The sequence below is a fragment of the Corvus hawaiiensis genome, chromosome 30 (assembly GCF_020740725.1).
Source record: "Corvus hawaiiensis isolate bCorHaw1 chromosome 30, bCorHaw1.pri.cur, whole genome shotgun sequence".
Classification (NCBI taxonomy): Eukaryota; Metazoa; Chordata; class Aves; order Passeriformes; family Corvidae; genus Corvus; species Corvus hawaiiensis.
In genome coordinates this window covers 5,347,351-5,372,561 of record NC_063242.1, presented here as the reverse complement: position 1 = coordinate 5,372,561, position 25,211 = coordinate 5,347,351, and the positions used below count along the sequence as shown (strand labels likewise).

Here is a 25,211-nt window from a genome sequence, read left to right as displayed (position 1 = left end):
CATGCTGGTTTTAATCTCATCTAGAAGCATGTGCTGTTTATTAACTCTTAAGATGCATCTTCAGAGTACAGTAAAAAGGATTGTTGTGTTTTCTGCAGAGCGAGCTACATCTTCAGCTGAAGTTCTGACTTGTACTTCAGCATCCCAGTAAGAGACAGCTGTGGCAGGTCATGACAAAAGTACAGGCATACTAGAGAATGCTTTCTGAGAAATTAGATACTCCTAAACTGCCAAAATGACAAAAAGTTGTGCTGCCTGGTTTTACAGGACCAGTGGGGATTGGGAAGATGGATTGTGCTGAAGTGCTAGCAACTGAGCTTTTGCATTTGATAACACTGGGACATTTGCAGAACTTGTCAACACAAGTTACTGTCTTTTTCTTTACACCAGAACTGAACTGGAGGTGTGGTGGGAAAATGACCTTTCAAAACCAAAGTTAATTCAATTCATAACCCCACACCTCCAGTTTTTGTACGCAGAAGCCACTGATTGCTGGGTTCAAGTTCAATAAGTGGAAAATAAATAAAAGTTCTTTATGATTCCAAGAATGCATCAGGCTTTGGCAAACAGTATTCTGGGCCAAATTTTTGCCTATCTGTTGAACCATCAGAGTTTTGTGGGAGAGAAAAGGAGAATGTGGCAGCCATCCCATGCAACAGTGGTGGCTCCTGTTGGCTGTTAGATTATACCCTTAGCTCCTCATGTTCAAGGCAGATAAATACCAAAACAAGTGGGAAGGGCTCAGGAAGAATAAGATAGAATGTGATGGTCTGTAGTAGCCACGACACCCACCAAGGTTTCCCATGCTATTGCTTTTACATTAGAAAAAAAAAAAGTTGGGCATGAAGAAAGCTTTTATTACTGGAAACATTCAAATCCTGCATTTTTTATCAGTACAGTTGGTAGTGTCTATCTTACCCAGGTTTGAATTTACTTCTGTTGCTGTTGTATGTGCAGGAACAAAAAGTATGAGAAAACAAATATTTTAGCTGTTTTGTTGTTTATTACTCATCCCAACAGGCCAGAAGGCTATGTCTGATCTCTCCGTAGAGGCTGTGCTGTTCTCTGGAAGATAAGTTGGGGCATATCTCTGTTCTGTTTTTATAGGCAGATGTAGGCAAGTTCTGCCCAGTCTGTGAAGGTCTGAACAGCAGCCAGAGCTGGGCTGGGTGGCCCTGCAGAGGGGGATGAGGTGAGGCTGTACAGGTGCCCAGTCTCCCTGGTGCAGAGCTGGCCCCTGTGCAAGTAGGTGTGAGGAGGTGGTAGGAGTCTGGGGTGTTGTGTAGGAAGACAATATGGGCCTGTTTAGGCCACTGCAAACATCATTTAATGTATCCCTGGAAATGTTCAAGGTCAGGTCGGATGGGGCTCTGAGCAACCCGGTATAGTTGAAGGTGTCCCTGCTCATTGCAGGAGGGTTGGACTAGATGACCTTCAAAGGTCCCTTTCAACACAAACCATTCTCTTATTCTATGATTTTATGAAATAAATATTTTTTTTTTTCCTAGATTTTGAGTTGTGAGAACTGGAGTTTAACCTGTTGAGCAGTGAGATGAGAAAGAGATGATGTAATTGATAGTAAATGTGAGTAAAGAAAGATTTCTGTATCTCCCTGCCTGACTTTGGCTACTGTATACGTGAGTTCACACACATCAGTGATCAGAAGAAATGTCCATGGCCATATTTCCATGCCTCAGGGAGGTGCATAAGTAAACATACTTCGAGCATTGCCACAGCTATCTTGGATGTCCTTGGCAGAAAAGCAAGGTGGGAGGATATTGGAGCTGATGAGATTAAAGCTGGTTCAGGTATGCCTACCCCAAGCCATGACAGAACATGAATGGTAGGGGTGTAAAATGAAGGTGCATATCCCAGGAGACATGAGATAATTCTTCTGTCTCTCTTTGGTTCTTGTTTGCAAAATTCTTCACTTTGCAAAGACATTGGTTGGCACCAGACAACTAGAAGTGCTATGTCAAATGAACTTGGCACTGGGTAAAAACAAGGTTCTGTCTATTGCTGTCCATCCCCAGAGCATAAGAACATGCAGCATCCAAAATATGAACAGGTGACCACAAAAAATTTACTTGATTTCAATTCAATTACTTGTTTTCAATTACTCAGAACAACTGATTTCTGTTGTTACTCATTAGTGAATACAATTGTGCCTTATTTTCCTCTTAAATGACTGTAATTATAAAAGCTAAGCAGATATGATGCTGGGGAGAGAAGATTGCTTGAATTACTTCTCCTGCAAAGTGTGGTTCTAACACATGCAGGTCATTTGTGGCTTTGTATTTGGAAGTGTATGTGCCCTAGGAATTCTATGGCAGTTAGATTTAAGAATAGAAGGCCTTTCTGATGGGAGAGTCTCCTTAGTCTTTTTGAAAGGGATAGCAGCATACACATTAGCTGCCTACAAAGGTTGTCTCTGTGGGGGTGGTGCATGAGTACAATATTCAGGTGTCTTTCCTGGCAGAACAGTAATAAAAGCAATACTTTTGATTGCCTTTCATGCAAAGCCAGGACTGGCTGCTCTGGAGATGATGAGCAATCAGTTCCAACCTTATGTAAGATGAACACTCTGTGGAAGTGACTGCTTGGTGTTCTGATTGTTGGTCAGTTTGGAGGAGACAGGGGCTACAAGCCAAGGACTTCTCCTCACACCCTTGCCTCCATTGAAAGTGAAAACTTGGTTCTGTCAGTTCTCGAGACCTCAAGATTGCTGATTAGTGCTGCTTGGTGTTTAAATGTGTGTATCACAGAAGGCTCTGCTGCTTCTCAGAGCCTTCTGTGCAGCCTCCAGTTTGCCAGGTGTTCCTTTTTAATCAGGGCAGTCAATTGCCTTACTGTTTATAAAAGGCCTTAAGTGAGGAAATAATCAGCACTGTCTATTATAGCAAGAATGGGATTTGCAATCACTAGTGACATGACTAATGTCATTGAAATATTATTGCATTGGCAGCTTCATATTCTCAGGCTACATGCCTCAAACTGTGTGTTGTGGAAAAGACTGTGTTACATCATGTGGCACAGGTAATGCAAGGTTATTAATTTGGCAGTTTGCCGTAGAACAAGACCAGATACTAAAATAAGTGAGGTCTTTGTCCATCAGGTCCAGTTAACTCTGACATCTCAGTGTTATCCTGAAGCTCACCTCAGTGATAAGCAGATGTGTGAGCAAAGTTCCAGCAAAACTGGATGCTGAGAATCATCACAGAAACTCCTCCCTGAAGAAGGATCTCCTGAGCTGAAGGGAAAGCTATTTTGAGCAGCAAACATAAGAACGTTCCAGGAAATTACTCTAGTTCAAACTAGTATCTAATTATAACTCCCAATTCCTTTCACTTCCATAAGCAATACTTTCTCTTCTAACTTTTTGTAAGGTTATAACATAATCCAGGTTGGAAGGGAAATAATGACCAACAGTTATGGTATCTCTCATAAATGCCTATTGTATGGGATGGAGACCTTGCCCCTTTATTGAATCCTTGATTGTGTAAAAGGAGACAAGGAAACCCCACCCAGGATACAATACTTTCTAAACATAGTATGATTTTATCTTTCCTTTCCTCCAGGATGTATACATGGTTTCATTTCTTCTGTGTATTTCCAAGCAATCAGCCAGTTTTGTTACAGAAAAGGGAAGTTTAATACTGAGGGAGACCAGCTTTTACAGCTGGAAGTGATTAATGAATTGGAGTATCAGATCCATGCTCCCAAATGACGTATTTAGGAATAGCCTTAAGGGCCAGTCTTGGAAGATGTTACAGTCCTAAATGGGGGGCAAGAATTTCTCCATGCAGTTAAATGCACGGAGAAAGAAACATGGAACATTCACTCCCTGTGTTGCTGCAGACACCAGCCAGCATGAGACCACCCTGAAGCATTTATGACTTCAAACCAAAGTGCTGAGTCAAAGTGCAGTAGAACATAAATGTCTTCTTAAAATGTCTCATATCAATTAGACCTTCATCATTTCTCCATAGAAGGAATGCTAGTCTCACAGTGTGAAAGGCTCAGCTAGGGCTGGTTTCCAGAGAGTTACATTTCAAGTGAGGAAAAAGATTAATAAGAAATATCAGTTCTCTTAGAAGAGTCTAGGTGCAGATGTGGTCTTTGGAAGCTGGGATGTCTTTTACTCAAGAATTTTGTTTGTTTCCAGTCTGTAAATATACTTTGAGAAGTTTGTCACAATACAAATATCAGTTAGCTGGGACAGTAACAAAGGACTTTTTGTTGTAATTACAGTTTACAGTTCCCCGAAGCTTCTAATAATTTTTTTCCACAAACCTGTTGGGCATACTAAAAGCTGTATTTGCTGCATTCTTATTCCCCAACCCACTTCTGCTTTCAGAGTAGAGCAATTCTGCAGAATCAAGGCAGACTGAAGCTGTTTCAGTTTTAAAGCAAAGCTTTAAACTCAGTGTTTAAACAGTTACTTGATTACCTTTTATGTGTTTTCTATCTACTTTGCATGTGTCTTCTCCATGTATTCTGGCACTTGGCTTCTGTTGTGGTTTAGCCATGGTATTCTCCAATTTCGTGTTCCCACTGAAACCACCCCAAATGACGCACTGCTCTCTGACTCCCCTCTCTCCCTCCCTGTGGGTGGCTGGAGTGGAGAATTGGAGAAACAAAAAGTAAAGATATGTTGAGATAAGAACAATTTACTGGAAACAGCGATGAGAAACAATTTACTGGAAACAGGAGGAAAACAAAGAGTAACAGCAACAATACTAATAGAAAAATGTACAAGACAGGCGAGCGATTCATATGCAAATGTTCACCACCACTTGGAGCCTACGATACCTGATGGTGCCACACTACCTTGACATGGAAGACACCCCTTTTCCCTCCTGGAAAATGATGTGAGGTGGTACAGAATAATCTCCAGGTCCTAACCATGCTTCCTCCTGGCTACTGCAAAAATTAACCTTGTCCTGGCTGAAAGGAGGACAGTTTCTTTCTGCCCGGGTTCTGGGCCCAAAAGAGTAACATGGAAGTAACGTGCAGTGTCCTGTTATTATTTGACCACACTTCTAGTGATTTATTTTTAGGGGAAGATTGAAAGGTGGGGTTATTATCTCAATTTACCTCTAACGCACACCTTGGGTAGAGAGCTTGAGGCCTCTGTCATGGTTCAAAGAGAGATTGAGACAGACATAATGGTACCCTTCTGTGTAGGATTCTGAATGAGGTTTGGTTCATAGAAACAGGGCAATTTGAGTTGGAAGGGACTGTTGAAGGTCCTCTGATACAACCTCCAGAGCAGGTGTATCTTCAACTACATCAGGTTGCTCAGAGCCCATCCAACCTGACCTTGGATATTTCCAGGGATGGGTTATTCACCACCTCTCTGGGCAGCCTGTGCCAGAGTTTCACTGCCCTCATCATAAAAAAAATTCTTCCTTACATCTAGCCTGAATTGGCTTTCTTTTATTTTAAACCTGTTACCCCTTGTCCTGTCACTACAGCCCCTAATAAATTGTCTGCCTCTGTCTTTCTTATAAGCCCCCTTTAAGCAGAGGTCACAATAAAGTCTCCCCAAAGCTTTGTCTTCTCCAGACTGAACACTCCCAACTCTCTCTTGTTGATTGCATTATATATTAATTATCTGAAGGCTAAATAGGAAAACATAGACTTTATGGAAAGTAAAACATTGCCGGTGAAGATTAATCCATGAACAACAGGGCAAAAAGCACTGAGAAGAAATGATACCTCTAGAGATTGATACAGGGCTCTTTCTTGAGTCACCGGCGTGGATAGTTAACCATAGAAAGGTATGCCTGTTTTGCTAGTCATCTGTGTGCCTGGTGTAATATTGTGTGTCCTGAGTGCTGAGGTGAAGGCTTCCCACAGCATTTCTGTTGTGTCGGGATTTGGTGCTTTGTGGAACAATTCACTGTTGCTCTGTTGCCACTTCGTCTTGTGGCTCTGCACGACCAGTGGAGTAGGTGCAGTTGACAGCTGCAAAGGTGCTGCAGGGCAGCTCGTGTTGTGGAACATGTGTTTGGGTAACTCGCCTCTCTTTTGATGTCCAAACTAAGGGAGAAGTGGCAGGAGTAGGCAGGGCTCTAAGTGATGCCATGAAGATTTTTTGCCTTTTGTTTTATACCCCTGTTATACCTTTTTTGCAACTTCTGTATCCTTAGTGCTTTTGCCTACATTCTTGGACTTGTTTGTCAAGCTGGGAGACTAAACATTTTAGAAGCTTTGTAGCTAGGGATCAGTGTGCCCCAGACCCCAAGGTCCTCTCCAGAATACATTCTGTAAACTCAGATAGAACCATCCAGGGGAAGGTTCCTTGTGGAGTGGGGCTCACTCGAGCCTCTCATTGGGGAATCTTTGATAGATATGCTAATTAGTAAAACCTCTAATGTTATACCCGATATTTTGGGGGGGCATTTTTGCAGGGTGCATTTCGATGCATATGACCTGGACATGTGCACCTAAGGATCCTTAAAATAAATACCAAGGTAAAATCCCTTTTCCCCTTCTAACCGTGTATGCCTCTTGATTTTAAGACCAGGAAAAGGCATCATAAGAAGAGGCAGTATGGATTCAGGCATGAAGAGCTCTTCACTCAAGAAAGACTGAGTAGATCAGCACTGTTTAGAGACAATAAAAGTAGAGAAATAGAACACTCTGAAAAACAAATGTGATGGGAAAAGGCAACCTAGATTCCTCTGCTTATTTTTCCCTAGTCACACAAAGTTGATCAATGAAAGTGGAAGTCCAAGAGCGTAACAGCTGTAAGGTGTGTTCTGTACCACATCATAGCCTAGAAATTAATTGTCACATGCTGCCATTATCTTAGCCAATGTTCCAGAAGAATACAAAATAGAGGTAAATAATTGATAATGAGGAGCAAGCAACTGTATCTAATACCTTTAGTTGTTTTACTTATTAAGCTGTGTAATGATTCATGACCAAACTTAACTTCCTGGCAGTAGAAAATAATTTTTTGTCTAGCAGCTTAAGCAGCTTACATGAAGGGAAAGAAGTACGTCTCCACAGCTGTTTGGGAAGCTGTTCCCATTTGGGTGGGAGCCTGAAAACTCCCATTAACTCTCACTTTTAATGTCTGGCTTCTCGGTGTATGGAACACTGGTAAAATGGAAAAACTTAACATGCCTTCTGAAACAAATCCGAAATATATCTGGCAGTTGGGCGTCCCTCTCCACACATCATCAGGCACGGGAGAAGCTGTACAGAGGGAGGTGGTTAGCACATGAGCTTGAGTCACAGGAGATAAGCATTTCTATAGCAGCCACCTTTGAGGGAAGGGGAGGATGGAGCTTCTCCAGAGACAGCGTAGCAGTGCCTGCTGTAGCTAGAAGCAGTTCAGTTTTGTCCATGACTTGTTACTCTTTGTAAGTCAGAAGGTTGGTACAGAGCTGCATTATGCAGTATTTCTGTCAGTGGATGGACTGAGCACTGACAAAATCTGTATTTCAGTTGGCTTTTTTTTTTTTTTTCAATTAGAATTTCAATTTGCTGTTGTCATTGAGAGCAAATAATTTGAATACAAACTTCCATTCTTGCAGGTCAGACTGATTATCTCCTATTCAGTGCTGAGCAGATGGGATATTAAGTCCAGGTGATAACAGCCACAAGTTTAGCATGGTCTCGAGCAAAAAACCTGTAGCCTGGAGTATGTGATACAACTTTCAAAACCGTGTTTTTCAATGTCTTTAATTTGTAGGTTGTTTTAACATTTCCTTGCTGTAAGCTTGGACCCCTGCGTCAGGGAAGGTGGTGAATTGGCTGCAGGCTTGCTTTCCTCAGTGGCTTGTGATAGATGCTGTAGAAATCAGGTACCCCTATGACACAGTAGGTCAGAGGTTTAGGACTCTGGCCTGGCAGGATCAGTGAGCTGTGAGCAATGGTAACAAGAGTGAGGGGACAAGTTCATTAGCAAAAAGGTGTTTGTGTGCTCGAATACCAGAATGAAGGTGCCTGTTTTGTTTGATGATGTGCAACTTGTGATACACAAAATTGAGGGTGAACTGAAGAGGAGGAAGATGGTGGGCAGATGTCACCTTGCTCAACAGGGCTGCTGTGTTATGCCAGCAAATTGATACCAAAAAAGAGAGCCTGAAAGCATGTTTTGGAGAATATATTAGATATATGTCCATAATGACACTGTAGTCAGGAAAGAGTCAACCCAACTTCAAACTGTGTTCAAAAGGTTTGAGGTACTGCATGAAACTGTAAGGGCTTTCTTATGTGCATTGGATACTGAGATTATTTTAGGCTGCTGTATTATCCCAGCACTGTTGAGGAAACTGGAGAGAAGTCCAAGAACACCTTAAAGCATGGGAGTGAGCTGGGTAATGACCTTAGGAAAAATTTCTGAGAGCAGCGCATGCAAACTGTCAGCTCTGTTGAGGGGAAAGTGCATCATTACAAACAGCAGAAGAGAATAATGCTAATACAGCAGAGAATGATTGATTTTAATTGTTAGGATTGAGTAGTGAGAGGAAGATGAGAAATCTAAGGTTAATAACAGGAAATACTTTCTAGTCATGAGACCTGTTTGGGTTTCTGAAGTGTCTTACAAGGAAAATTATGGTAGTCGTGCTAGTTGGGATATTCAGAAATGAAGCTGATGCATCATTAATAAATATAAAAACCTGTGTCACAGTAAAGGCAGAGTTAAATTCTTAAAGATTTCTCTTGCCCTGTTCAGATGCTTCAGGAAGATAAAGTGAAAATTGTCTTTCTGTTTTGAAGATGCTATCTATACCACTCTAACTGTCCCAATACCCCGTTTCAGGTTCCAAATTTCTCATTAAGCAGCAAATTCCACAAGGTGACCAATGGAAAGACTTTTTCCCCTCCGTGAATCTTGGGGAAAATGAACAAAGTCATAAGAGGAGGTAACATGAAATTGCTGTCAAAGTGAACTGCACTGTGACTGATTGCTTGTCCTCTGTCTTGTGGTGCTTAAAGCCTCAAGTTCACCGGAGTACAAACATGAGCTCTTTTAAAGCTTTGCAGTAATTTTGCAACTCAGATGTTTACTGAATACACTCTAGCACAGGGGAAGAAGCCATCCCCAGTAGTCATTTCTTTCCTTACTACTTGCTGTTTGTGAACATTTATTTGTCTTGAGCCAAATAAAGGTGCATCTTGAGATATCTATGAATTTGTATTATGAAATGAATAAGAAGAATGGTGCATGTTTCAAAGTACTTGCAGAGATCTAAACATTTTATTATATTAATTCTCTTTAGGTGGTGCCCTGACTAATACAGATAATTCTTGCATACAGGGACAATCATTTGCATTTTTAATGCATCTCCTTGAAGGACTTACTTGTTGCTTACACTGAGATTGGAATGGTGATGCAGTGCAGTGATAGATTAAAACGAAAGTCAGTCAAACTGACTTCTGTTTTAAACTGACAAACTGATTCACTAACCTTAAATCACCTTGCTATTGAGGAAAGCAATCACAGTTTTCTTCAGAAAGGATCACAGTTTTCTTCAACCTTTGGTGAGTCTGTAGCTTCCCGATGGGAGTGTCTGTTAGATTTTGTTTCTGGATGGAAGTCATTAGTGGTTCATTTGATCCTGCTCCCAGGTAATGTGGGTGGTACTCTTGTGTTCTTCTGTCCAGCCTGCATCAGTGTCTTTAGGCACAGGGAATGCTTTTTCTCTCTTCACTAATGTCTGTATTTGACAGACCTTTCAATTTTTTTTAATGTGATTTCAGCTTCCAAACAATTTGCTGAAGAAGTCTTGAAAGCACACAATGACTACAGGAAGAAACATGGAGTCCCTCCTTTAAAACTCTGCAAGAAGTTAAACAGAGGAGCCCAACTGTGAGTTCAGTCCTTTCTTTTCTCTAATGAGATTTGTGACACTTTCGTCTGTTAAGTTTGACTGTGTTTACTGTAAAAATATTTGCCTTTTGACATGCTGTTAACCCAATGAAGACTTACTGAGTAGAAAGTGAGGGACTCCACTCTTTTGTCCCCTCTTTCTCCATCACACAGCATTAGCTGGTCACATGGACACTTCTGTGGTCACAACAGTATAAATCTTTCTTGGAGCCTTTTTCACATGTGGGCTACATCTGTCTGCACTGGTAGGTGTCCTCTGCAGAGGGTAGTTGTCTAAAACATGCTTCACCATGAAGTGCTAAAACAGCACTTCTGTCAGATGAGGGATTGTCATCTGCAGAATAGCCAGTGCTGCTGAAATAGTGAGAAAATAACTTTTTCATGTAAGAAGTGGTGACTGGTCTAAGATCAGTGGAATCAGGAGGAAGTAATTTCAGATCAAATTATCTATCTCCTGGCCCGAAAAGCAAAAGCATTGAATGTTCTCTATTCTGTCAGGAAGGAAACATCTTGTCTCTTCTCCAGTGTTGAAGACTGCACAACTTCTTCTCAGTCTAACATACAGTGAATCTATCTTCCTGCTCTCTAACTTGAGTCTTCTTTACAGAAATTTGAGTCCAATACTGCTTGTCCTCTTTACTGTGCTTACAATGACCAGATTAACTTCCTTCCCTTTACAGCAACCTTTTTCAAAAAGTAGATTTAAAATTCTTCTCTTTTTTTTATGCTGATCCTCACAGTACAAAAGAGATAACTGAAGGAGTAAATGCTGATTAAACTCTTAAGAAGATAAATAATACTAAATGGTGGCCAGTTTGATCCCTACTCTAGTCATAAGATCTCCTCCCATTAGGCTTTCTACCATAACCATGCAGATTTCTCTGTACCAGGTGACTGGGAGACAGAGATCCTGTAGTCTTTCCAGAATGTGATTTACTGTCCCAGCATAATGGGACACAGATGTCACACAGATGTGCTGGCTCCTGACTCCTAGATCTCTCCCAGCTGTTGTGCTGTACAGCACACCATGTACATGGCACGTGGACATGACCTCTGGCAGCAAAAAAAACCTTGGTGTTGCTACTTTTTTTATTTTTCTTTTGAGACATCACTATAACTGGACACAGTATCTCTAGGAGATGGAATGCCAGTGACTCATTCACCAGCCTTTGTAATCTGCTGGGGCTTTCCTTCAGTTCTTCTAAGGGGATTTTTTGTTTCTGTTTTTCATGCTCACAGTGAGGAAGAGATTTCATTGACTTGTCAGTAGCACTTGCTGTGTCTCCAAAGTGCAACACTTGGTTTGAACAAGTTGGCTTTTATGAATAGTTTAGATTATTCTATCAAATATGCATTGCTCCACATTTATCTCTAAGTGTGCTGTTGCCCTTGCTGGGTATTTTTAGATCCTTCAGAAATTCCTCACAGACATCTCTGGACTCAGCTGACGCCCTGCTATGATGAATAACAATAGGAAACCTTTATTTGGTTATGGTCTGTAACTTAACTTGTAAGAATTAAGAGACACATGTACAGAGACTGGTAAAACTGGTTGATAGCAAGAACCAGAAATGTTCTGATCTGAATAAAAGATATGAAATTAAAGAAATCTCATATTTGTCACAACAGGTTCTGTATATTCTTAAATTCAAAGAAGAACTTCACCTTTTCTTTGGGTATATCCTACATACATACCTTTGGTATGTATTTGGTGTACCTCTGGGTACTTTTCTGTGCTTTTCTATCTGTGTTGAAAAAGGTATATTTCCTACTATTTTCAGGTCCAATTATTGTGACAGGTGAACTGACTATTGGATCCCTGCTTTAACATGAGATGAGTCAGCCTCAGCAGGTGTCTGTTTATCTCTGACTGTAATGAAGCATAGGGTGATGATCTCAGATGAAAATCTCATGCTTTCAACTTCCTGAGCTGGAGTGGATAAATCACTCTTTGTCTGAAATCCCTGGCAGCTTCATCCATCTGCAATGTGTACTTTCTCCCAGTCTTGCCTCTAACTTGGGATATGAGGATCCTGAGAAAAATTACAGGACTGTAGTGATAGCATCTAAAGATCCTCTAGTCCAGGATCTAGCAAACTGACAACACACAAGTTTTCATTATTTCTAAATTAATGGATGTAGCTAAATACTCCCTTTTTTTGTTTTGGTGGGAAGATTAGGGCAGAAGGAAATTAGAACCTAATGACTGAAGTACTAGCTTGGGTCAAAATGTTCAGCTGGACAAAATTTGTGTCTCTGGAGATGCCAGTAGCTCATGATTAGGGAAGGAGTAAGAGAACAAAACAAATGTGATCCTTCCCCCTTTATCTTCTCCTGGAAATTACAGATTTATCCTGGAAATTATGGTTTTCCTAAGAAGTAAGTTGTATCCTCATTTATTTGTTGCTCTTGTTTAATATGCCGTGAAGATTCCTCCCCACATCCATCCAGTGTGAATTTGCCTCTCTCTTTTTCAACCCAACATGTGCTTTGGTGTCCGCATTGTCCTGTGGCGCTGACTTCTGCTGCACAGTGTGGAATAAGTGCTTTGTCTCACTTGAGTTGTAAATCTACAACCTGATGACTCTCTGTGTTGTCACTGTAAGAAATAACAAATGGTCTTTCCAATTTCCCTGTCTCTGCACTGAAGCCTTTCCAGTGTTGAATAAAGAGAGTAATTGTTTTACCCATTATGTTCTTCTTAACCCTATTGTTCTAAGAAAATAAAATACATCCCACACTCACACACGTCAACTTCTATAGAAACAGTGCTGCTTATGCCTGTGTTGGTTTACACAGTTGTTGCCTCAGAGTGTCCATGTGGTCCCCTTCTCTTCCATCCTGTTGCCTGGTACACTGCTCTTTTTTTGCATTTGACTTTTTTTTTCATTTGTAAACATAGGGGGTTTATGCTTGCTTTAACTGAATCCCCACTTCTGTTTTTTTTCCAGTCTCACTGAGAACATTTAATTTACTCCTGTGAGGGACCTAGAAATGCCAGGAGGTGACACCTGTAACAATTGCTGTAGGTGCTTCCCTTTCCACCACCAGCTGTGGCTAAGGATGGCCAGCGGATTTCCAGGTGCTAGTCACAATGTGGTGGAAGGGGATCTACCCTTTGATTTCTTCTAGGCTCTTCTCAGAAGTGATACAGATGCTCATGAAAGACAGAGAAAATATATTTTCCCTTTGCCTAACTTGTAGATCTATGTAAGCTTAAAGCATCTCTGGCTTCAGGGCTTTGCAACTTGACTTAAACCCATCATCTTCCAGCACAATTCCCTGTTTGCATATCCTTCTCTTCCTCCTGTTCCTCTTCCTCTCTGCTCATTGCAACTGTGGTCCCTGACCCAATGTGTGGATTCCTTTGCTAGGTATGCAGAAGAACTGGCTACCACGAGGGTCCTCAAGCACAGCTCCGAGTCTGCTAATGGGAAATGTGGAGAAAACCTAGCATGGGCATCCTATGACCAATCAGGTGAGCTCTCTTCTCTTCTTGTCTCACGGACACCTGATAAATGCCTTTGGGCTCAGAGCATTTGGTTGCAAGAGTGCTGGAGTTTCCTCTACTTCAGAAATGTATCCACCATAGCCCAGCCCATGCTCCCTGGAGACAGGATGGTGGTTTGCAGTCACCTGTGTGTCCTGAGAGCAAGAAGCATATGTAGGTACAGAGGGAGTAGGGTTTGTGGTGGTGTGTTCTGTCCCTTTGGAGGCAGGGCTTGGCAGCTAGGCTGCTCCATATGTCCCTGCTGTGGGGCTGTCTTTAGCGTGCATCCATGGCAGGAGAGAAGGAAGCCGTCAATGCCCCGTACTTCACCTTTATCCTTAGTTTGTCCCAGCCAAGGAGAGGTCTGCCCACAGCCCAGCTGTGGTGAGGGAAGTGGAAAAATGTGTCTTGCACACTGCACAGCAGTTCCTGTTTGTGGGGGCTAAAGCGGAGGACAGGACACCAAAGTGGCAGTGGCTGATGTCCTTCCACAAGTATCTTCCACTCTGTCAGCAAAGAGGCTTTAAGCCCTTTTCTGTGCTTTCATTTCTGAAGACAAATTACTCCGTGTATTTTCTGACTGTAAATGTAACATGTAACTGGAAGCCTCTGGTTTGGGTGCCCCAGGAACTGCATTTTGGTCAGGCTGATGGCCTGTACTGAGCCCTCAGCTGGAGAGAGATTCAGCAGGCTCTTCCCTCCCGCCTCCTCCAGTGAGCAGGGCTCATGCCTCAGCCTGCTGGGACAGCAGGTGGGATGTATTAAAAGCGGCCACTTGCTTTCTTTATTCCAATCTACCCCTGGAATTTGCAGCACAGCCCCAAGGAAACAGAAGCTCATTTCTACAGGCTGGAGGCTCTATTTGAAGGACCTGCAAATTTTAGTGAGTTTTAGTCTCAGGGACGCTGTTTGATTCAAGTGCCAGCTCTAGTCCCAAGTTGGGTACATTATCATGTTGAAAAAGAAACCTATGGTGGAAAAATGCAATTTGATTTGATCATATTTGGCATTCTGTCCTTTGCAAGGGTGTGAGGAAGGGATTTGGAGCAGTATGGGAAAACACAGATGTACAGCAGAGTTTGCATAGTTGCTATGACTCACTGACTGAGCTTAGTTCTTCTTTGTGTTAATGGCCTGTGCTCTTTCCCCCGAGGTTAAAGCCACAGAATTCCCATTTAGAGAGCTGGAAACATAACACACAAATCCTTCTACATAATGTCTGCCTTTTTTCTGGATCCAGTCTGTTTTCTTCAGTGAACTGTTTCCATACATAACTTTCCAGTTTTGAGAAGTTTTGCTGGTTTTTATCCCCATGATTAAATGCCATGTTGAGAAAATTAAGCTACATCCTCTTTTGTTCTGTGAAACATTTCTATATTTCCAATGCAGCAGGATTACTCGAAGTACCAGAATGAGAAAGCTAGTTCTTCAAAGGAACTTATTTTCTCATCTAGGCTTAGTCTTCATCTCCATGGAGTTGGTTCATTCTTTCTCTTTTTCTCATATAGTTCCCTCTGGATGGTTAATTTGTACCCTGCTCAATGAGGCTGCAATTTGGATTAAGACATCCATTCAGGGGCTTAACAAAGGCAGGCAGTGTCTTCTGGTTTCTTTCCCAGATAAAGCAAGACACAATAAACCTCTAAAATACTCTGTATTCTCTCTCAAAAAGTGATGCTGTTGTTTATTTTGGCTCTTACTGAGTTCTGTAATGATGCCAGAAGATGCATTTCTTGTTTCAGAGAAGATTTAAGCTTTCAACTGTAAAGCCTTCTAATATTACTCATCTCCTGGTAAAGAATACCTTGAATTCTATTCAGGATTTCAGAGTTACATAGCCTAAAGCTGTTGCTAGAAATATGTTTATCCCTGTAATCCAAGAAATAGTTGACAGCTGTTTCCTCCCTCTAGTCCTGCAGGAACTGCTCCGTGGCAGACTTTTCTTTGTCTGTGTTCAAGTAAGTGAGCTGTCATCTGCCACTGATGCAAGAGACTGCAGCCTGCCTTGGCAGCTGTGCTGTGTCAGGCTTCTCAGGATGCCTCGTCTCACTTCTCATGTGTCGGGAGGCTGAAGGCAAGCACTGGATGTCTGAATTCTGTTTGGGATGGCCAGTGTGCCTGTGAAGAACATGCTGTGTTGCTGGTGGAAACACTGCAGCTTATGAACTCTCTAGAGAGTCTGTAAGAGAAGTCCATATCACCCACATCTGTTATGGGAGAAATCTGGGTCTCCTAAGGTTGGGGCTAGTGGGCAGAACAGCACAAGCACTGTCTGCCCAAGCCCTGGAGGGGTGTGCTCTGACTGAGGGCCTGCCTTGATGTATCTCTTGCTGTCTAAAACCAGGCTCATACAGTACTGTTAATTAAAGTCAAATAAAATAAGGACCTGCATGAGGGATGTTGAAAGTAGAGAATTACTTCCAAAAGCCATTGGTATGACTTTAGTCCAGGTAGATATTTTATTTTGGCGGCAATGTTAAATCTACCCCCTTTCCCCTCAGACTGGTGGGAGGAATGTTGTGAAAACGTAGTTTTTAAGTAGATCACCAAGGTGCTGCCCATTTGCAGAGGAATATACTCTGTGTGAGTCTATTAGAATGTTTTTAGCAACTTAGTGGGATTACTTGAAGATTTAAGCACTCTTTGTTTTGAGGAGAAACTGTAAGGCTGCGCCCAGAGAAATTAAATGTTGAGGCGAGCTGAATAGAGGAATAGGGCTGCCACAGCATTGTGTTGCCAATGGTGAGGCTGGGAATGCGTGTCCAGTCTTGCACAGGCTGGAAATGTGTTTCCAATCTTACACACATAAGCACACATATACAGTGTGGACACATGTACATGTGCAGAGCAGCACAAACAGGTGCAGTCAGCATTAAAATGAAGAGCACCAGTGGCTCTTCCTCTTTCCTTTTTCAGCTGATTCCAATGATATATGTTACTGGAGTATATAAATTAATATAGTATATAAATAGTATATATAGTAAATTAATATAGTATATAAAAATACAAACATACTTCTCAGTAAATGATTTAGAAGTAGAGATAATGTATATTTTATATTGTTAAAATATATAGAATTATATATATGTATGAAAATAATAGAATAGAAATAGAATTCCAGAGTGAATCCCAGCAGTAACTAAGCTCAGACACGCAGTCTGCCCAGTAGCTGTCCCTGGATCCCAATCTCACCAGTAGCTTGCACCTGGACATACCAGTTCCTGAGGCTGCAGTTCCACTCCAGTTGCCAGTACAGTGCATCTCACACACATGGGTCCCTGGCTGCTGACCAGAACTCACCCTGCAATGGTCATACTGTTGTGTAGCAACTCCTGCCAGAGCACTTCACCTGCTCACCACCACGTCCCCCTTGTGCTTTGCTGGTGCTCCGGTTGCTGGCACTGCAGACACAGAGGTCCCTGCAACCCTTGGTCTGGTACCAGCTGTTGGCACTCTCCTCCCCCACATCCACAGAACAGAGCTCCTCACCCAGGAGAATAACTAGAAATGACATTTAATGAGACAACTGCACAACTGATGAGGTGCAGAGCACAGCCAGGCAGGAGTGATGGCACCTGTTTACATGCCGTGGCCCCTTGATAGTAAGGGGAACATAATTTACACTGTTAGTCCTACATATGGACGGACCCCACATGGTCACACCTCTGACCCTGTGAGGAAGCTTGAGGCACAGTCAGTGTGGCCACATTGCAGGCTTGTATCTCATGTAAATGAAATCAAATTACTGTGCTGGTTCTGGTCCTAGTCTTGGGCAAAACTATAATTGGATGCTAGTTCAAGGATTGTTGCACTAAGTTTTCATGTGAGGAAGATTGTCCATCATAACTGCAACTCATTAGAGTGAGATTCAGCCTGATCTGCAATGAACATCTAGTAAGCCTAGCTGAGCAGGTCATCAGTGAACTCTCACTGGCAGAAGGGTGGAGTCAAACTGTGTTTCTATAGTGAAAGTGTTTGTTGAAACTCTGAGTATGGTTTACAGCAGTGCAAACAGGAAGGGTGTTAAAAACGCCCAGCAGAATATTTATTAATCAGTTCTGCAAGCAGAGCAATGGAAGAGAAGCTGCAGCTCTGACTGCAGGGCAGATCCACGTGCTTTTTGAGAGGAGTAAACTTTATCATTTCTGCTCTGATCAGGAATGAGGGATGTGAGCAATTTCTTTTCTGTGTTTTTTTCCTTCTGACCGAAAAGCATTTTGAACATCAACCAACTTCCCCTGTTTTGTGGGAACTTTGGGAGCAGGGGGAGCTGTTTCCCATGAAACATTGAAAAGCAATCAAAACAGACCCTAAATATGACTGCATAATTTATTCCATAATAAATTTAAATGGAAATATTGTGGTCAGTTTTCTGAACCAGTAACTCTGAGGATACAAGCTGCTGCTAAAGCAGGTAGGCTCAGTGCACTCCTGATTCTTGTGCTGTTTTCTCTCTGGAAGTCTGGGGGTCACTGGGCTCAAAACAGGGGTTTTCCTTAGTCCCCTGTGTGCCAGCTGTCACTTTCAACACTGGTTTGGCTTGTGTCCCACCAGGGCATTGTTTACTGCTCCACAAAGGGCAAAGAATTAGAAGAAAAGTATTTCAGAAGAAAGAGAGACTGTTTAATCACTAGGTACCTACCTACCTGTCTTCTTACATGGCAATAACTTCCACATTGGAGTCCCCCCTCATTTCCTGTGCCATGTGACAGATACAATCCATTCCCTTCACTTACAGGACACTGCTTTAACATGATTTCAAGATGGAGTTTGCCAAAAGTTGCCTAGTCCTTTGGTCAACTTCTCTTTTGCTGGAAAAAAGTCAGTCTTTGTTTTCCCACAGCTTATGAGGCCATGACTCTTTTAATTCAAGGATGATGACAGCAATGCCATATAAGGAAAACTTGATCCTGCATGTGAAAAATGGAGAACAGTGATCAGCTTCTAAGCTTTAACTTCCTGGCCTCAGTCTGTTGAAAGCTTTCATCCTTGAAATCTGGGAATTAATACATGATAGACTGTGCTGCCCAACTATGCTCATTGTCTTTCAGGTACAGGATTGAGGGAGTTTTACCTGATGCCATTGCTATCTCCCTTGAATTAAAAAGTAAACATTTTTTCGCATTATAGTATTCTTTAAATTAAAAGCAAATTAATTATGAAGAGATTTTGTGTTTGTCAAAGCTTCCATGTGCCCTGCAATACTGCCATTATGGAGATTTTAAGTTCTGTCACATGCAGCCTAGGCACACTTCTTAGAGCTCCAGTAAGCAGAGTGGAGGTGACTTTCTCTTCAAATACTCTTTATACTGTTTCACACCAATACATTAACAGAAGGAATAAAATGCTGGCAGCAGTGAGAATGCAGTCCTACATCTGCTAAAATCCAACTTATGTACTATAGTCACTTCAGCACTTGTACACATAAAATACATGGGCTTCATAAGGCCTGATACGTCAGCAGTCGTATTCTGTACTTCTGTTACACCCAGCTTACCACAAACACATCTAAATCCTTCATCGATATGAAAGTGAGTGGGACAGGATAATCTGATTGGTTTGTTGTGTGGTTTTTTACTATGTGCTTTTTCTTTTCCCCTTGTATTGCATAAAGGTCACTATTTGCACCTTTTTTCAGTTTTCATTTCCGCTTTAGTAAGAAATGAACAAATAAATATGTGCTACATACTTCAACCATGCTACAGGTCTACTGCATTTGTTTTTTTGGTGCAAGGAGAGCAGGAAAAGAAGAAACCAATAGTTATTCCTGAAACTTTTACTTTGGGAGACAAGAGAGGTTTTGCTACCTTTTTATGTAGAAAAAAATTATTTGACTCTACTAAGCACTCTTCCCAACAAGCAGTGTGGCATAAAAGTTCATAGTACTTTCAGTTCACAAACCTCTCTAGAGATGGCATTTCATTGAATATTTGCTTATCAATTATGGCTCTGATAACCAGCTTGCCAGGCTAACAGCATCATCCTTTTAGCCAACTTCAGTCATAATAAACTGAAGTTTAAGTTAAGTTTAAAGCAGCGAATGCAGTGTCTGACTTCTAGAAGTGTGCAAGTTTAAGACTTTTTGCTGCAAAATAGCAAAGCATGAGTCATTGCTCTTCTGCAGCCAACAGTCCACCAGGGACCTGCATTCTTCATGATGGCAGGCTTAACAGCTTTGGCAACTTGCTTTGAAATCTCCTGGCCTTGCGTCGATGATACATCCTGGAATGTGAAGCAGAAATTTCATTATCGATGTTGCTCAGGGAAAAACCTGACCCCTCTCATCCCCCTGGTGTTTGACACAAGATTTTCCTAACAACCAGTAATGGAAAACAAGTAACATTTGGCATTTTTCTGCATAGCATCTGCAGATTCTGGTCTGTGCTACATCCCTGGCTGTAGTCATAGTCCTTATACAGCTGTTGTCAGTGAAGGCCTTGGATGGGATGAAACAGTGCTAGACATGCAGACTTCCACATGGAAGCAGCTCCTAAGTATGAGTATTTGAGGTTTCTGTAGTACCCTGGATTAGAGTGCCTCAAAATGGACCTTCACAATGGCTTTAGTGGTAGGTAGAAACCATTAAAAATAAATGCACTGAGAAATCTGAAATATTGAATGCTGATGAGAACATGGGAAACTAAAAGACGTCAGAAATGTAATTTTTCTTTGGTTTAGCTGGAGCTGGAAGGTGTGGCTTTTTGCCTAGAAAACCTGGCACAGTTAGGCATTTCCAAACACATTCCAAGAGGAAGGAGCTGGTGAAAGCTGTGTGTATAAGCCTGATGACAGGAGCACTTATCCAAGATGAGGGAGATGTGTCTTCGTTATCTTCCAAGCTGAAAGTTACAGAAGATCTTGCTGGGCAGGCTGTGAGCTACACTTTTGTGTTTATGTCACAATTTTGCAGCACATTTCTTTTGTCTTTCAGGAAAAGATGTGGCTGACAGATGGTACAGTGAAATAAAAAATTACAGCTTTCAAAACCCAGGGTTTTCTTCTGGGACAGGTAAGTTCAGACTGGGAACTGTCTCTTCAAAAACACATCTTCTATTATTATGCTAAAAACTGACAACAGTGTAAAACAACCTCAGAAATGAGAAACTAAGCAAAATCTGTAGGGGTTTTTTAGTACTGCATTTTCCCTCCAACTCCAAAATTTTGAACAGGCAACTTTTTATTTAAGGCAAATTAATTTGTAAGAAATACTAAATTGGAATCATATAGAAGTCTTACTAAATTACTCTGTTGTTGTTTACGTTGAGATGTGACTTCTGCCGAATTGTATCACTCCACTCACAGAGATCACTTCAGCTAAAATTTGGAGATTGGGAACAGGTCATTGGCTGCATATTGACAAGCTAGTGCAGAATGAACTTAAGAACATTGTTCCTCAAATAATGCTCAGCAAGAGAGGTACCTGACCTTGTTTCAGATTAAGAAAATCATGCTTTTCTCCCTGATTTGGGGATTTGTCTATGCACAGAGGGAACAACTGATGGAGCAGCACAATGCAGGGGTGGCTATTAAACTAGGCAGAAGAAGCCACAAAAACAGTGGTTTTTTTTAACAGTGGCACATGCAAACACATGGGGGAGTATGAAATGGTTAAAGCAAATGAATAATAGTCACTCTCAGAACTGCTGTTCTCACTGCAGGGAGTAAAAGCTGTGATGTCTTTGTCAAATTTTACGTCAGATACTTATCAAACTACTTCTTTCATGACTCTCCTGCTACGTATTCTTATTTGGATATAGGACATGGAAATGGGAATAGTAGTATGAAAACAGATCAGATTATGGTTTTTCAAGCAAAATGCTGGACATAGGGTTCTTTTTCATGTCCTTAGTTTGTTCTCATGTTAGACAAAGAAGCAGCTTCCTATTGTTCTTTCTTTCCCCAGCACCTCACGTGTTAAAGGGAATGTTACAGATTTAGTATCTGAAGTGCTTTTGTATGTTTCTCTCTCTTTCTTTAGGTCACTTCACAGCCATGGTTTGGAAGAACACAAAAAAGATGGGAGTTGGAAAAGCATCTGCTAGTGATGGCTCAACGTTTGTGGTGGCTAGATATGATCCAGCGGGAAATGTAGTAAACCCAGGCTATTATGAAGAAAATGTTCTTCCTCCAAGAAAATAACTTTTTTTTTTCTTAAGGTAGTCTTAATGCTTAATGACAAATGAACCTGGATTTGGACCTAACAGTGTTTGAAACGAAGCACGATTCAATGAAATTTCCTGTTTGATACTGCTGTTCACTTCTCATTGTGGAGGAAGCAATTACATCTTGCTGAAGTCAATCTGCACATTAGGCCCCTGTTGCTTCTGAGGGGTCCTCAGTTTATTTGAGGATGAACTATATGCAGCATTTCTGAAGGGTAAAATGGGTAAGATTTATTTTAATCGTTTGCATGAGCTCTGTGTCAGCATGTGAGTAAGCACATGTTGAACGTCTTTTTTTTTTTTTAAAGCACAAAACTTTATAGCTTTCTGTAAACTGAAGATACCAGCTTGTAATTATATTATGTACTCCCAGTTGTCCAGTACTTTTTAATAACTGTACCTTTGTTGCTCTGTCGCTACCTCCTGCTGTTGTGGGACCTCCTCGCTGCAAATGGAACATATGCAAAACTTCCTGTATGAAAGGTACATGTGTAAAATGTAGTGGCATTCAGACCTGTGTGTTTTTATTAAGAGGATCTCACAGAACACTAAAAGGCTGCTGGCAAAACTGTGTCCATCAAGCAAGCCATAACTAATGCATGATCTGAAAAAAACACCTAAAATTGTTTAAATCCTATTTTAGGTGCTAATATATAAAATATGTTTGAGATGAATGTATTTCAAGTTCAAAGTGCATCCTACAGTTTACAGTATGTACCTTGTATTATAATCAAATTATTTACTTCTGTTACAGAAAAATAAGATTCTACTTTTTGATATTTATGCACAAAAATGTTTCTTCGGTGGTGCACTTTGGATTTTATTTCTCAGTAACTTATTTTTTTTTCTAAGGAATACCTTTTAAAGGTGGTGTGCTATACAGACAGTAACATTCCCAAATCATCTCGTCTCCTTTAATAATGTAACGGTAGGGATATTCACATTGTCATAATTAAGAGATGTTTGCTCTTTATTCATATTATTCAATAATAGTAATATTTCACATGCTGGATTGATGTCTTGAAAACAATGAAGATTTAAATTCCTTAAGAACAAGCCAAGAAAAATTTTGAGGGCACTCTTTTCTCTGAAACGTGGATTGGGCCATTTTGTACAGGTTCATATACTGTGCTTCAATTTGGGGTTTTGTTTTCTTTGTAAACGTGTCTTTTGACTTTTGCTGAGATTCTGTATGCCATAATTTGGTTTATGAACAGTGCCATTACAGAAAAACTTCTTTTTGTTTACACAATTGTAATAAACTGCACTCTTATGGCTTGATTATATGTCACTGTGATGCTGTTTGTTACAATTTTTTGCTGTAACCAAGAATTTGACACGTACCATGAACAACTGAAAAATAAATATTTTTGAATATGAACTCAAGCCTTTGCTGTTACCTGATTCTTTGTTGAATAATCCTCAAATTTTATTTCCAGGACATTAACATATGACATTATTACTTTTGTAACTCAGGGGGAAATAAAAGCAGCAAGTATTCTAGTCCAGAAAAGAAAGAAGAGACCTTCCAAGAGAGGCTAAATCATACAGCAGATCATAAATCCTCAGTGATTTATTTATTTATTTAAAGGCTGAGCTAAGAGTTGAAGCTGAAGAGGCATACCTCTTTCTCTCTCGAGCTCCTGCTTTGTATCTCATTTCATTCTGCTGCTCCCTCTCTTGGCTGACGTGTTGTCAGTAGAGGAAACCCACTCGACTCCCACTCAGGTGTGTGTGTTTCAGGAACTGCAGCCTCAGGGCCTTCCTCCCCTCAATCCTCAGCTGACAAGTGAGATGGGAATGAAAGCAGGACTTTCTAAAAAAAATATAACAGGCTTGCTGCAACTGAGAAAAAGTTAAAAGCTGATGTTAAATAAACTGGCAGTATTAAAGTACTCTGTTTTTTTCCTAATGACTTTCATGTTATTGGCCCTATAATTCCTTGAATGGTTGATGCAAAACTGTACATATTTTAGTTGAGTGAGTCAAGTCAGAATCTTTCTCTGCTGCCACCTAGGATTTATATTTTAAGTTCAGAGAGAACTGGGAAGGTAGGTAAGGAGAGGACAAAACAAAACAAAGCTTGCAGTTATCTTTATTTAAAATGATAATGGCAAGTGAACTCCTGGAGGTTTTTAGACAGACCATTTTCAGGGGGCATCAGAGGTAGCTGGACATGAAAGAAGCACAGAGCCATTCAATTGGCCTCAATGCTTGCTTCATGCACTCCACAAAGACAATTAACAATTAAAAAATGCCAAACTGTTAATTTAATTCTTCATGACCCAAGATTATGCTGCTGATACCTTCTGCAAATGAACTCTGGCTGTGCAGCAAACCATGGTGTATGTAGGAGTCCAAATGCAGAGGAAAGGGTAACATTGCTGATGTGACTCACTCAAAAGCCACATGATTTTGGGGAATTGTACACTGAAACTTGACTTACCAACCATCAGTATTAAAAGGCTCTGTGTTGGTGTATTGCCCCACTCTCTACCACATCTTGGAGAGTTGTGGAGATTGGGAGGTGGCAAAGAAAGGTTATCTCCTGTCTTGTTAGAACAAAACAAGATGTTTAAGAGCTTCCTCAGACAGAGTTTTAGAGGTAGAAGTAACATTTGCCCTGGGAACAAAGAACAGACTAAACTGAGAAACATACTGTTTTTTAGAGGCCTGCTGATAATTTTTAAGGTCTTTTTGCAGGAGAAGGAGGAGAAAGAGGAGGAGGAAGAGGAGGAATTCTTGCTAGTCTGAGGCTTCATTTCTAGTCTTCTGGGTTCAATAATAACAGAACATTTGGGGAAGAACTGGGATTGTTCTTAACAAGGTGCTGAAAAAGGAAGTCTGCATAAAGCATTGCCAACTGCCAGTTTCCCTCCTTTGTCTTCCCAAAAGGACAAAACCTCTTCCCAAGGAGACTTCAGGGTTTTGTTTGACTAGAGGTTCAGCATGACCTGATAATGTGCACTTGCAATCCAGAAAGCCAGCGGTGTCCTGGGCTGCATCAAAACCAGCGTAGGCAGCAGGGCAAGGGAGGGGATTCGGCTCTCTACTCTGCTCTGGTGAGACCCTCTCCCTGCTCCAGACTACTGCATCCCTGGAGCATCTGGGGGCCCTGGTGCAAAAAGGATGTGGACCTGTTGGAGTAAGTTCAGAGGAGGCCATGAGGATGATCAGGGGGTTGGAGTACCTCTCCTATGAAGACAGGCTGGGAGGGATGGGGCTGATCAGCCTGGAGAAGAGAAGATTCCTGAAGGGAGACTTTGCAGCATTCTTCCAGTGTGTAAAAGGGATCTGCATGAGAGCTGCACAGGGACTTTCTACAACGGCACGTAGTGGTAGGGGAACGCCTTAAAACTGACAGAGAGTAGGTTTAGATTAGATAGTAGGAAGAGATTCTTCACTGTGGGGATGCTGAGGCACTGGAACAGGCTGTCCAGAGAAACTGTGGACCCCATCCCTGGAAGTTGTTCAAAGCCAGGCTGGATGGGGGTGGCAAGGAGGATTGTAGCTAGGTGATCTTTAAGGTCCCTCCCAGCCCAAACGGTCCCGTGATTCTGTGATCAAACATCCCCTTAGTCTAGTACGTAGTTTGCCTTTTTTGACCGCTGACCTTTCCCACCGCCCCGGTCCCGCGGAACACCAGCCCCGCCCCGCCCGCTCCCGGCGGTGTCCCGGCGGTGTCCCGGCGGTGTCCCGGCGGTGT

General features: G+C 41.5%; 1 protein-coding gene and 1 long non-coding RNA gene across 2 annotated transcripts in view; one reads left to right on the top strand and one right to left on the bottom strand.

Annotated features, from left to right (window-relative positions):
- The window catches only part of GLIPR2 (GLI pathogenesis related 2), a 26,791-nt gene extending 3,900 nt beyond the window's left edge, over nucleotides 1–22,891 (top strand). The window contains exons 2-5 of the mRNA XM_048289362.1: nucleotides 9,724–9,832; nucleotides 13,228–13,331; nucleotides 20,275–20,352; nucleotides 21,322–22,891. Of these exons, the coding sequence (XP_048145319.1) occupies nucleotides 9,724–9,832; nucleotides 13,228–13,331; nucleotides 20,275–20,352; nucleotides 21,322–21,482 (452 nt within the window). The 3' untranslated portion in view covers nucleotides 21,483–22,891. The remainder of the gene's footprint in view (nucleotides 1–9,723; nucleotides 9,833–13,227; nucleotides 13,332–20,274; nucleotides 20,353–21,321) is intronic.
- LOC125318522 lies at nucleotides 16,920–25,211 on the bottom strand. Its single transcript, XR_007200406.1, has 3 exons — nucleotides 23,952–25,211; nucleotides 23,130–23,321; nucleotides 16,920–19,565 (listed from the first exon to the last, which is right to left on the bottom strand). It is a non-coding gene; the product is annotated as an uncharacterized LOC125318522 (long non-coding RNA).